The 11,927-nt window shown below is 63.5% G+C and overlaps 2 protein-coding genes across 2 annotated transcripts; both read right to left on the minus strand.

Annotated features, from left to right (window-relative positions):
* Positions 1-2,243: 2,243 nt before the first annotated feature.
* Positions 2,244-4,268, minus strand: MNEG_0611 (hypothetical protein; the record flags this gene model as incomplete). Its single annotated transcript, XM_014050905.1, has 2 exons — positions 2,244-3,836; positions 4,023-4,268. The coding sequence occupies 2 exons, from the start codon at positions 4,266-4,268 to the stop codon at positions 2,244-2,246; spliced, it is 1,839 nt and encodes a 612-aa protein (XP_013906359.1).
* A 2,130-nt stretch (positions 4,269-6,398) lies between these two features.
* On the minus strand, positions 6,399-11,056 carry MNEG_0612 (oligopeptidase B; the record flags this gene model as incomplete). The annotated part of the gene is made up of 8 exons (XM_014050906.1): positions 6,399-6,693; positions 6,982-7,091; positions 7,415-7,672; positions 7,930-8,080; positions 8,430-8,500; positions 8,701-9,567; positions 9,867-10,731; positions 10,890-11,056. 8 exons carry the CDS (start codon positions 11,054-11,056, stop codon positions 6,399-6,401), a joined length of 2,784 nt encoding a protein of 927 aa, XP_013906360.1.
* Positions 11,057-11,927: the final 871 nt, after the last annotated feature.

Genomic DNA, 11,927 nt, shown 5'->3' on the forward strand with positions numbered 1-11,927 from the left:
GGGGGGGGGGGCACAGCCAAAGGGGGATCAGCAAGCAGGCCCGTGCTAACACAGAGGAGGCAGCAAGGGGGCTGGTTGGGCTTGCATGACACTCGAAACTGAAGGGTGCATGTCCCCTCTGCGGCCGCGTGTGCCATGCGCGCGCTAGGCCTGCGGATGCTCACCGTGACCCGGTGGGTCAGGTCAACCTGGTCAACAGGCACGCGCGAGCTGAGCAACGACGCCAAGTTTTCGCCGAAAGGGAGCATCAAGGGGAACGTGGCGTTGAACTGAGTGCCATTTCCATCCAGCGTGCCGGGGTCTGGCTGCTGGTTGTCCGAGGGGCTGGGGGACTGGGAGCCTAGATCAGCCTGCAGGTCAGGTGATGGCGAGACGTACGGGTGGTTGAGGAGTGCTGAGTCGTACTGGTGCATGCCGCAACACAGATGGGACAGTGGAGGTGAGTATAATGGTTGATTTTGAGCGGGTGGTAGCACACAGTTTTCAATGAGTGGTCCCAGGGCGCCAAATCTGTGAAGCAGATGTGGAGAGCTGGCCTAGTGACAACAGTGTCCCCAAGGTGAACCATGCAGCCGCCCACAGGCAGCATTCAACAAGGACCAGCCCTGCTTCGACGCACCTGAGGCACCCCCGTACCGCCCTCGTAGCCAAAAACAGCGGCAAACGCGGCCGCGAGCTGCTGGCGCGGCATCCAGCCCGCGGATCCGTCAAGCGGTAGCGGCGGCTGCGTGTCTGCGGTCACATTGATCACCGCCTCATACGGAACGACCTGCAGTCCGACGACGCTCGGGTGCGTCTCGGGGTCAGGCAGCGCGCCCGCCGCACGCAGCGCGTTGATGAGGCAATCTGCAGTACGTGGCTCCCAGGCGATGGCGGTGGTCGGGCTGCCGGCCTCTGGGGCAGTCCGGGGCTCAGTCAGCTGGATCTCGAGGGAGGTCCAGTTCCATGATGGGGACGGCAGGGGCATGGGGTAGTCTGCGTGGCATGCAGGTTTTATCACTTGGATTGGGGCAGTCGGTTGAGTTGGTGTAGTTGACAGGCTAGAGGCAAGTGCGCTCAAGGGCATGTGACACCTGCGCATGTGCGCGCAAGTCGTTTGGGTCGCTGGTGCACGCAGGGCTGCGCGGTGGCCAGAACGAAGCATCCAGCAGACTCCATGACTCGTCAGATCCCAGACGTTGAGATCCCTCATTCAATACGCACCGCTGGATAGACCGCCAGGCACGCCGAGCGTGTCATTACCGCTCGTGTCATTAGTGCTGTCCAGCTGTGCGCCAACCGCGGCCGCCGCAGCAAACAACAGCACCGCAGGCAGCATGGCACGTCGTATGCAAACCAAATTGATCATAGCTTATGAGCCCTGCAAGTCAGCTTCAAGGGACTGGGCGGAGATAGAAGAACCGCGCCCTCAGATCTGACTGGGCACACGGGACGCGTACTTATGGCCAAAGCGAACACATGTCGTGACAAACAAGAGCTGTTACACCCTACGATATCGGATCGCGACGCCAACAAGGGTGTGTGGACGGTGAAATATCCCAAGAGAATTTCACACTGCTGGCTGATCTGACATGACAGAGATGCTGGTGCATGACAGTGGCACTAGCTGGTTTCAAATTCTCAGTTGTCCCCTGGCATTTCAAAATGGAAGCCTTGCGTGCAAGCGGGGCTCTGTGCACGTGATTTGACCGCCGCTGTAGCGCTGACAGGGCACTCATCCCATGATGCAGCCGCGTCCCGCAGCGCGTCTGCTGTAGACTGAGCACACGAAGCCCATGCACCCTTCTGGCTGTCGAAGACGCACCCCTACTGCCCTGCGCCGCCAGGCAAGGCATCTAGCCGCCGCAGCAGCGCTGACCGGGCAGCAGAGCCGTCGTGATCCAGCACACCTTTGGCTGGCATGTATCCAGGATGAAAGCTGCGCCGAAGCCCGCGGCCAGGGCCCCCATGGACACTCAGGCTGACGTTATATTTGCAAAATTACAGCGGGACGGTCAAAGCCAGGGTGTCTGTCAAACCCAACGGCTTGGGTTGAGGGTCGGGATGGGATTGGTGAACCTCTCATCCAGGCTGAGCTTTGGGCAAGGGGCAGTGCAGGTGCATGTGGGGTTGGTTTGAGACGCGGAATTTTTGAATCGAGTCGTGCAGAAGTGGTCACTGTCTAGCGTCATGCATAGGAGTGGACGGTCAAATGGTCGAGTACAGCCTATCACGCTCACAGCAAGCCGCGTGCCTTTTTACCGTCATAGACCGGACGGAGCGGCGGCTGAGGCCGCTGCTGCCTGCTGCTCCTTGCATGCTGCCCGGTGGCCCGGCCATGCGCTGCGCATGCACTCAAGGCCGCAGTACCGCACTGCGCGGCAGCCACGGCATGAGTGCAAGCGCGCGCCGCTGGCCGCGGTCTTGCCGCACGCCGCGCACCGCTTCGTGTGCGAGCGCTGCTTTTGTTGCTCTTGTTGCTCCTGCTGATGTTTCTCCAGCTGCATTTGTTGCTCCAGCTGCAGCTCCAGCTGCTGCTCCAGCTGCTGCTCCAGCTGCTGCTCCAGCTGCTGCTCCACTGGAGCTGGCAGCTGCTGCTCCCGCTGCTGCTCCTGCTGCTGCTCCTGCTGCTGCTCCTGTTGCTGCTCCAGCTGCTGCTCTTGCTGCTGCTCCAGCTGCTGCTCTTGCTGCTGCTCCAGCTGCTGCTCCTGCTCCACCTGCCGCCCCCGCTGCACCTTCTGCTGATCCACCTGCTGATCCAGCTGCTGCTCCACTTGCTGCTTCTCCTGCTGCTTCTCCTGCTGCTCCAGCGGCTGCTCCAGCTGCTGCTGCTGCCGCTGCTCCTGCTGCACCTGCTGCCGCCCCTGCTGCTGCAGCTGTAAGTGAAGCCACCAGTAGCCGCAGCCCACCAGCAGGGTTTTGAGCCGCAACAGGAGGAGGGCCAGCCGCTTGTCGTGCTGCAGTAAAGCCCTCATGTGATTCGTGCCGGCTCCTGGCGGCGCCCCGCCCAGGTCCCTGTCAACCAGCTCCCGCTGCGCCTGTGCGGCGCGCACCACGGCCGGCTGAAGGGCCCGCAGCAGCGCGTGCCCCTCTTCCAGCAGCGCGAGGCAGGCGGCGAGCACACCATCGTCGCGGCCGCCGCCCCCTTCGCAGAGGCTAGTGAGGGACTCGAGCGTCTGAGAGAGGTAGGTGCTGCTCGATCCGGCCACCTGGCCGGGAGTGGGCGCTGCGCGGGGGTCGGCCGCCAGCTGCGCGCGCATCTCGTCGCTGAGGACTGCGCACGCCTGCACCAGCGCTCGCGCCGCCGCGTGCACGAGGGGGCGCGCCGTCTGCAGCTGCGAGAGCCGCCCGTCGCGGAGGGCTGCGCGGGCGACGGCGTTGAGCGCGCACGCCGCGTCGTGCGCCAGCTGCGGCTCGACGTCGCACCCTGACAACAAATTGTGATACGACGGGGGAGCAGGGAGCGCCAGCTGCTGCCCGATGGCCACCAAGATGGCCGTGCTCGAAGGCCAGAGCGCCATCGCCGCAAAAGCGTCGCCGGCGCGGGCATCGGCCCTAATCAGGCCCCGCAGCGACAAGAAAGCCTTAAACCTGGTGTTGGAAAGCTCGTCGCCGCCGCCGCCGCCGCCTGTCGCACGCCGCAGATGGCTTGCAATCGCGGCGACCACACCCGGCTGGGCTCCGATGATGGCGTTGTGGTCGCGGGAATTGCACAGCACCCACACCAGCGTCAACGCGTGGCTGGCAACTGCGTCGTCCCCGCTGGCCAGCGCCCTGACGAGCTGCGGCGCGGCGCCGCGCTCGGCAAGCGCCGCGGCGACGGTTGCCCGGTGCCGCGGGCTGCTGCCGATGACGATCTGCGCGGCGGGGGGCAGTTTGAATGTGAGTTGCCGCCTGCATGCCGCGGCCCGCCGCACAGCGCTGCCGACAAGGGAGGGCCCCGTTGGCGATGGAAGTCTGTGAGCTTGGCGCTGCAAGCGGGACTAGATCCAGGCAGGGTAGCGAGGAGTGCTGCAGCAGAAACCGGACGTAGCGCGGCTCACTGGGTGGGCCAGCAGCGCCAGCATGGGCGCGAGGGCCGCCTGGTCCGCGCCACCGCCGTCCGCCACCCGCCAGGCGGCGACAGACAATACTGCGTGGTCCTCCGCGACGCGCGCCGCCGCCTCGTCCGCGCCCGGGGCCTCGGCGCGCGCCAGGAGCGAGAGGACCCGAAGCGCTCCGGCGTTGCTTTGCGCGGCACATGTCGTCGTGGCGGCGGCGATCAGGATCCCGACCGCGTCCTCAGGCATCGCCAGCAGGGCCGCGCAAACGGCGCTGTCGTGCAGGCACAGAGCCCTGATGATCTTGCAGGCCCATTCTGTGGTTTCGGCCTGATAGGATTGGCGCCCGACCAGCTGGGCAAGGGCCTGTGCATACCCACCGTCGGCCATCTTCATGGAAGTTGACCGGGTGGAGCAGCACAAGGACAAAGCAAGTGGGTGAAAAGGACCGATGAAGGGGCGGGTTTCGGCTCGTTGCTTGACGGGCCTCCACCCGTAGCCGCACACAGACGCAGGGGAGGGGATCGCAGACAGGAACGCGGCGGCCCCGTTTGCTGGCTCTGTCAAATCCATGGCTGGCGCTCTCTGCCCTGAAAACGATGTGGCGCGTGCCTGACGCTCCCCGCTGCGCGCACCTGCCCCAGGCATCCAGGCTTGTTGATGAAATTGGAGCAGGCGGCGGTCGCCAGCACGACCTCGCCAGTGCTCGCTGCCTCGTCCCGCAGCATTTGCAGCAGCAACACAATGGCTTTGTGCGGGAGCCGCAGATCTGGTGGCGCCGCCTTGCAAACCTCCTCCAGCACGCCTGAGGCCTCTGCCATGCGCATCATCGAAGAGGTGGCGCGCGGCTGGCGCCGGAGCGCAGAGCGTAGCGAGCGTTCGCAGGCACGCGCCAGGGCTGCCTCAATGCGGGCGGCGGCGCTACTGGCAGCTGTATCCATGGTTGCCGCAATCGATGTGTGGGATTCAGTGCTGTGTCATGTCCCGTTCTGGGTCTATTCTGATGCTTCACTTGGCGCGTTCATGGCGATCTGCATGGGTGCGATCACGCGGCTTTGCGCCGGTAGATAGGCGCAAATTAGTATTTTAGGTGCGCGGATCAAAGTTTCAGAGGCTTCCGTTGTTATGATATGTGGCTACAGCTCGCAGGGTCTTGCCGCTGGGGCTGAAGACGCCGCATTTTGAAGCTGCCGCCCAAACCCCTGAGTCAGACTGTCACCCCCACAAGATATGCTGCACTCGCCCCAGCCACGCTGGTAACCAATGGTTGCTGTTTACCTGAACAGAACGATTGGTTTGCTGGTGCTCATAGTGCACAACATTCGCCCTCGGTCGTCGCCCGACTGCACAGAGAGTCAGGCCACACTCCATCTTCAAGCATGTGACCTGGCCAACCCTTTCATGCAACATCCAATGAGTGCACATCAATCCTTATTTTAGGCACTATAGATCCTACTGCAGTAAAGCGTACTGCCAGCCGTCATGAGCCTTGTGCCACAGCTTGCATTCACGGCACCCTCTGCCACCATTCATCAACAACACGTTCTCGCATGTGAACCCTTTCATCCCACGGTACTTACTGCCGCATCCCCTGGGGGAAGAAGTGGATGCATGTGCATAGATTGTTATGCTTTTCTCAATCAGGTTGCTGACATCAACTTGAACATCGACTTGCTTGGAGACAATCTGGGCAGCACCATCGAATAGCTGGCCTGGTGACAGTGGCCGATGCTGCAAAGCCAGAGGCGCCCTTAGACATTGCTGGTGAACCCAATTGACCGCACAAGCACAAACAAACGCTGCCACAGGTCCTTGTGCCCTTGCCGCGCAGCACCCTTGCCACTTCTTGTCAGCGAAGGGGGTTGGGCCATTCAGAATGGTTGACAAAAAATTTGGTTTGCTGTGTCACCCCTGGCGCCGCGGCGGCATGCCACACATATTCACATGGTGCAGCAGTCGATGATTTCAATACATCAGCAGCAAAGCAGAAGAAATGTAGGGCAAAAGCAGCACTCTTTCAACGTGATGAGTGTACCTTACATACAGTCCTGATATGCCGCCTTTACAACTGCAGCATGGCATGCGACAGAATGCCTGCAGGTGAGGACAACTGAAGGTGCACTTTTGCACAAGGCACATGCAGCGCTGACTTGTGAAAACCCACAAACAAGGTATTGCAATATAGACAATTGCGGCAAGCATGCAGGGATTATCACAATCGCATCTGTTGGACTTGTGCAATGACGCATTATGTGCATTGCGGCGAGCCCGCCGATGTGCACTCGGCGGCCCCTGCAGCCCTCATCACTCTCCATCTGGGGCCCTGCCGCCTGAATGCAGGCAGTAAGTTGCCCCAGAATGAACCCACAACCCTCGCCATCACCCGCCCAGGCCCAGCGCGTCAACCAGGAACGCAGCCTTTTCCGCGCGCTGCCGCAGCCGCTCGCCCGCCCCCGACGCAGCAAAGTGGCCGGCCGCCATGTCGGTTTTCATGAGGATCCTCCCGCCACAGCCGTCGCTGCCGCCGCCGCCCCCGCCGTGCGGCGAAAGCGCTGCAGCGCCCTTCAGCCGGGCGTCCTGCAGCCGCGTGGTGACGCCGGACTGCGTGAAGGCCGCGGACTGGCGGCGGAGCTGCCTGAGGTGGCGCAGCTTGGCCACATATTTCAGGGGCTCCCTGGAGGTTGGGGGAGGAGAGCAGGATTGTGGGACGTGTGTGCAAGGGTGGAGCGGCGGTGCTGTATGGGGTGTTTTGGAGTGCAAGCGAAGGCTGTGGATCGTCGGAGCACAACGCTGGCTCGCTGTGGTCTGGGCGCGAGCGCGCTCCAGCGCACCGACAGGCAGAGCCACGTGAGCGTCGCGTCTGCAACCCAGGCATGTTTGCAGCAAACCCCAGCCGGCCCTTGGAAAGCAAGCTCGAACCCAGCGCTCAAGCAACAGTCAGGCACCAAAAAAAACCGCCCACCAGAAGTTGACGCGTCGGTCCCACAAACTGGCTGTAACCAGGAGGCTGGGGTAGGGGGCGTCCTGCACATTGTCGTAGGGGCTGTATGATGAGATGTAGTCGAAGGCAGCCTGTATACAGGTCGCAGGGGAAACAGTGAGCAAGTGCGGGCGGGTAGTTGCAAGACAGGGAGTTGGAGGTGGGATTGGTGCGGAGCAGGTTAACGTGTGCGGGGCGCAAACGTCCTGACTGCACCAGCATCATTTGCTACATGGCAATCGTGCAGGCAGCCAGCCCTGCGCCCGCTTGGTGACCATCCAATCCTTTTGCATTTCAGCCCGAGGCGGCGCTGTAAAGCACCCCTGCACACGAAGCGCACACGCAGGCCCCATCAAATCACTGATTTGATCAGGACGCAGCGGCCGGCAAGCGGCGCCACCACCAAGGCCCCCACCTCGTCGGCAATGGGGTCTCCCCACTCCGGCCGCTCCTTGACCGTCAGCAGCAGCGACGCGTCCAGCATGGTGCGCAGGGGGTCCAAGAACGGCACGTCCAACACAGCCGCCCCGCAGCAGGCCGGGTCCAGATTGAGGGCCGCGCCGACCGCAAGGCCGCCGGCGCTGCGGCCCCAGAGCGCAAGGCGGGGCGGGGATGTGTAGTTGGACGCGACCAGGTGGCGGGCGCAGGCCAGGAGGTCGTGGAAGGTGTTCATCTGCAATTACAAAAGGGCGCAGGAGCGAATGAAGGAGATGCCGATTTATAGGCAAAGGGTCTACAGCATGCGGCTGGAGAGTTGCTTTGCAACTGGTTCTGCTAGAAGAGACTGGGGCATGCGAATGTGCCCCACGTGGCTCTGTGACTGCCTCTAATTTGCCCAATGAATAAACAGGTGTTCATCCATGCGCCTTCCTCAATCTTCCCCAAGCGCGCACATGGGCATACGCAAAGCACTCCGTGCCCCCACCCTACCTTGTGCATCCTCTCCCCATCCGAGTGCCACGCCGCCCCCAGCTCTGAGCCGCCCCTGATGTGGCCCACCGCCAGCACAAAGCCGCGGTCCAACAGCGCCAGGTCAGCAGGATCAAACCCAGGAAACTTCTTGGCGCCGTACGCCCCATACCTGTGGTGTGTGTTTGCGTATGTGTGTGTGTGTGTGTGTGTGTGTGTGTGTGTGTGGCGGGGCGAGTGGGAGGCTTTCAGGGTGGGGGTTGGGGTGGCATGTTGATTGCCGTGGAGCGTCCTGTGGGTAAACGAGGGGCGGCAGGGTATGCAATGAAGGACATTTAGATTGTTTGAGGTTGAGGTTGTGGCCGAGTGAGAGGGAAATGACGCTGGGCGTACTGGAAACACGGGCGTGGTGTCTGTTGGGCAGATTTTCGACCGTATTTTGTACTTCAAGCCTGCTGTCTTGCTGTCTCGTTGAGGGCGGCTACAGAGGCGCGTTGCAGGGGTACAGGCCAGCCGCCCACCCGTGGAGGATGGCGGGGTTGGCGCCGTTGCGCGCAACCTTGTCGCGGCGCCAGGCCACGGTCATGGGCACCTGGGTATGGCGCAAGGAGCACCAGGAAAGCAGGTGTAAACGTGACAGGTATGCGGTTGCTGCTGGCAAGAAAAACACTGTACTGTTGTAGGAGTATGCTGGTGATGCATGCACATATCATGTCATGCCCCGGTCGCAAACAGCATTGCCTCCCTCGTCCGCCGAACATTTCGCCCGACCCCTCCCCCCCAAAAACACACCTTGACGCCGTCGTGAGACGTCGCCCACTCCATGCGGCTCTCGTACCGCTCCTCTTGGAAGCTTCCCGCCAGCTTCTCGGCATAGACCAGCGCCCTCTCCCTCGTTTGGAGGTCCAGATCGTACTGCTTCACGGGGCTCACGAATGATTCCTCGGACAGCCGAACTTTCGGGACCTCGAAAGCGCCCGATTCGCCGACAAGGCCGACCACCGCTGTCGCGTCGCGGCCGAACGAAAGCTCCCACGCCGGCGCCGGCAGCGGGACGGGCCAGGACTCCTCGGGCTTCCCGCCCTTCTGCTGCCCGCCCTGCGCAGCCCGCGCCGCCGCCGCTGCAGCGGCTGCGAGCGCCGTGGCAGCCGTCTGCCAGTCGAAGACCTGGACGACGCAGGCGCCGCCGCGGCGTATGGAGACGGCTGCATAGTCCCGCGTTAGAGCAAAGCTGCGCACCTCCACGTGGCCCTCCCTGAAGCCCCCATTGCCGCCGCCGCCGCCGCCACCGCCGCTGCCGCCGCTCCTGCCGCCGCCACTCCCATTGTGGGCTCCGCCCGCGCTCACGAGCAGCGGCTGCCTCACCACCGCTGCCGCCGCGGCGCTCGCTGCCGCAGGCAGCCGTGGTACGGCCGCCAGCTCCACACGCCCATCGGGCTCGTCCTCGTCGTCAACTATTAAAAGGAAAACATCGTCCCGCCAGTGATCCGCCTGCATGCAGTCGCGGCCGAGGTCTGGGTCTAGCACGACGCGCCAGCCCGCCGCCACTGCGCGAGCGAGCTCCGAGGGGCGCTGCTCTCGCTGCTGCTGTTGCTGCATTGCGATGCCGGGGCCGCCCGATGCGGCGACCATGTCCAGGGCAAGCACAGCGTCCCCGTCCTGGGGTGCAGGCAGGCAGGCGGGGCCGGGGACGGACAGGGAGGTCGGCTGGGTGAGGTGTGGCCTCGCGCTGAAGCAGCATGCCCACTGCCGCTTGAACACACACAGCCCATTAGCTCAGAAGCCAGATGTTTGCCCCTGGTCCATTGCAACTGCGGCCCTCCCGCCCAACGCCCTCCTGACACATCGGCCGAGGCCCTGGTGCCACCTGGTGACGCGCCCAAATCCTGCCCTAATCAACCCCAAGTTTTTCAAACCCCAATTGTTCAGCAGTTCGTCATCAAACTCCAAAGCCGCACCTCAGCGCCATACTTGAGAATGAGGAACTGCCCGCTGCTGCTGACTGTCAAATCAAGATCCAGCGCCCCAGGGTCCAGCTCTAACAGCACCGCATCGCCTGGCGCCGCCGCTTTGCCCTTGCTGCCGCCGCCGCTCCCGCCTCTGGTCATGCGGCCGGCTACCGCGCGCCGCCAGACGCGCGTCGAGCTGCCGCCCTGCCGCTTGCTGCTGCCCGGCTGCTCCAGCACGAATAGGGAGCGGCTGTCCGGTGCCCACACGGCCTGCCCGCCGCCGGCCGCACCCTTGGCGATCAGGACTGGCGCGCCAGCGCCCTCCCACGCGCCGCCGCTGTTGCTGACGCCCTCTTCGTCCCTGTCGCCGCGGCCGCTCGCCTGGTCTCCGGTCTCTCCCTGTGCCGCGGCCGCCGGCCCGTCGGCTGCCAGGGGCAGGACATAGACCGAAAACTCCTCATCGCCGCGGGTGTCAACTGAGAAAGCCAGCGCGGCGCCGTCCGGCGCCGCGTGCCACTCCACGACGTCAAAGTACTGGTGCGCGCGCGCCAGCCGGTTGAACGGCGCCGCCGTCCGCCACGCGGGCGCCGCAGCCGCCGCCCTTCCGCCGTCGCCGCCGCTGGCAGCAGCAGCAGCCGGCGCGGGGCGGCGCATCACATCCCAATAATCGTCCCCGGGGCCGCGCCGCTGCGCATACTCCCAGGCGCCGGCCGCCTTGGGGGCGCGCCACTCCACTTCCGGCAGGGGTGCGCCCATCTCATCCGCCAGGGCGTTTGTGAGGCGCGACAGCGCCGCCAGTGCCTCGTCAGCATACGCGTTTTCGGCGTCGAGGTACGCCAGGACATCGGGGCGCGAGCGGTTGTCATCGCGCATCCTGCGGGACGGTGGATGGGTTGATTTTGCAAAGCAACAAGGGCTGGGGGAACCCGGCACCCGCGAACGGTTGTCGGTTGCGAGCGGCACCGCACAGGGGGGCATGTGTGCATGTGGGCGGGGGCGGCGGCAGCCGGGGCGCCGTCCTGTGCGGCGCACCATGCGTAGAAGTCCGGAGGTGGCTCGCCGGTCCCATTGTTTCGCGTCTGCAGCACCGGCTCCTGCCTGAAGGCCACGGGCTCGTCCATTTGCTGAGGATCGATGCAGAGGCGCGCGACGGTGGCGCCGATCAAGACCAACGCTGCTGCGTAGCCCACCACGCGCATCAGGGGAGCTTCCACATTTCAATTTCAATCGCTTTACCGGGTGTCGTGACCGAACATTTAGCTGCCGCGGGAAGAGATGCCTCCAGATGCTGGTTTGCGGTGCCTCGAGGAAAGCAACGCAGCTGCACGTGATTTGATCATGCTGTAGAACCTAGATCAATTGAACACCAACTGGTGCATGAGCTGCCGCCGGCGGCAGCGGGCGTGTCAGCCATGATGGCGTCACCGCATGCCCTGCTGGTGTGTCGTCTTTCATCTCAGCGAACCCCCTTGTGTGACACCAGAAGCGCCAATAATGTGTAGCTTGCATGCATTCAAAAGGCTGATTTGATGTGATGAGGTGTCTTCTCGTCGATAGACCTGAGGAGCATCACCCAGGCTGGTCCGCTACATCGTGGCAGGAATGGTCACCACATGCTGCCAGCCTGCTACTCTTTTGTACGTAGCTGTGATTGCTCTTTGTTTGTGATTGTTTTGGCTCAGTTAAACAATAAAACATTGCGTTTCTCAATGATAAACACATTTGAATTTGGCGCACAGCGGCATTTGGGGCCGATGCCAGCAGCACACTTGCAGGGTTGCTCGTCTCCAGCAGACCTGGCGGCCAGCAGCCGCAGGCGCGTCACTCGCGGCCAGCCACAAGCGCCAGGTTCTCAAAGCCCTGCCGGCGGCGCAGCGTCACCCAGCGTCTGCACACAGACGACACAGACCACAGCTGGCCAAACGCCGGCCACATCCGATCCTGGAGCAGCAACCACAGCAGAGCAAAGCCTTCAGCCCGCAACCAAAGGGCCCCATCACCCGCCACCATGACACCAGCAGCGCATCCCCCAGTGGAGCCGCGCCCACAGGCCTTCCCCCCCCCCCCCCC

Source organism: Monoraphidium neglectum, assembly GCF_000611645.1.
Source record: "Monoraphidium neglectum strain SAG 48.87 unplaced genomic scaffold scaffold00052, whole genome shotgun sequence".
NCBI lineage: Eukaryota > Viridiplantae > Chlorophyta > Chlorophyceae > Sphaeropleales > Selenastraceae > Monoraphidium > Monoraphidium neglectum.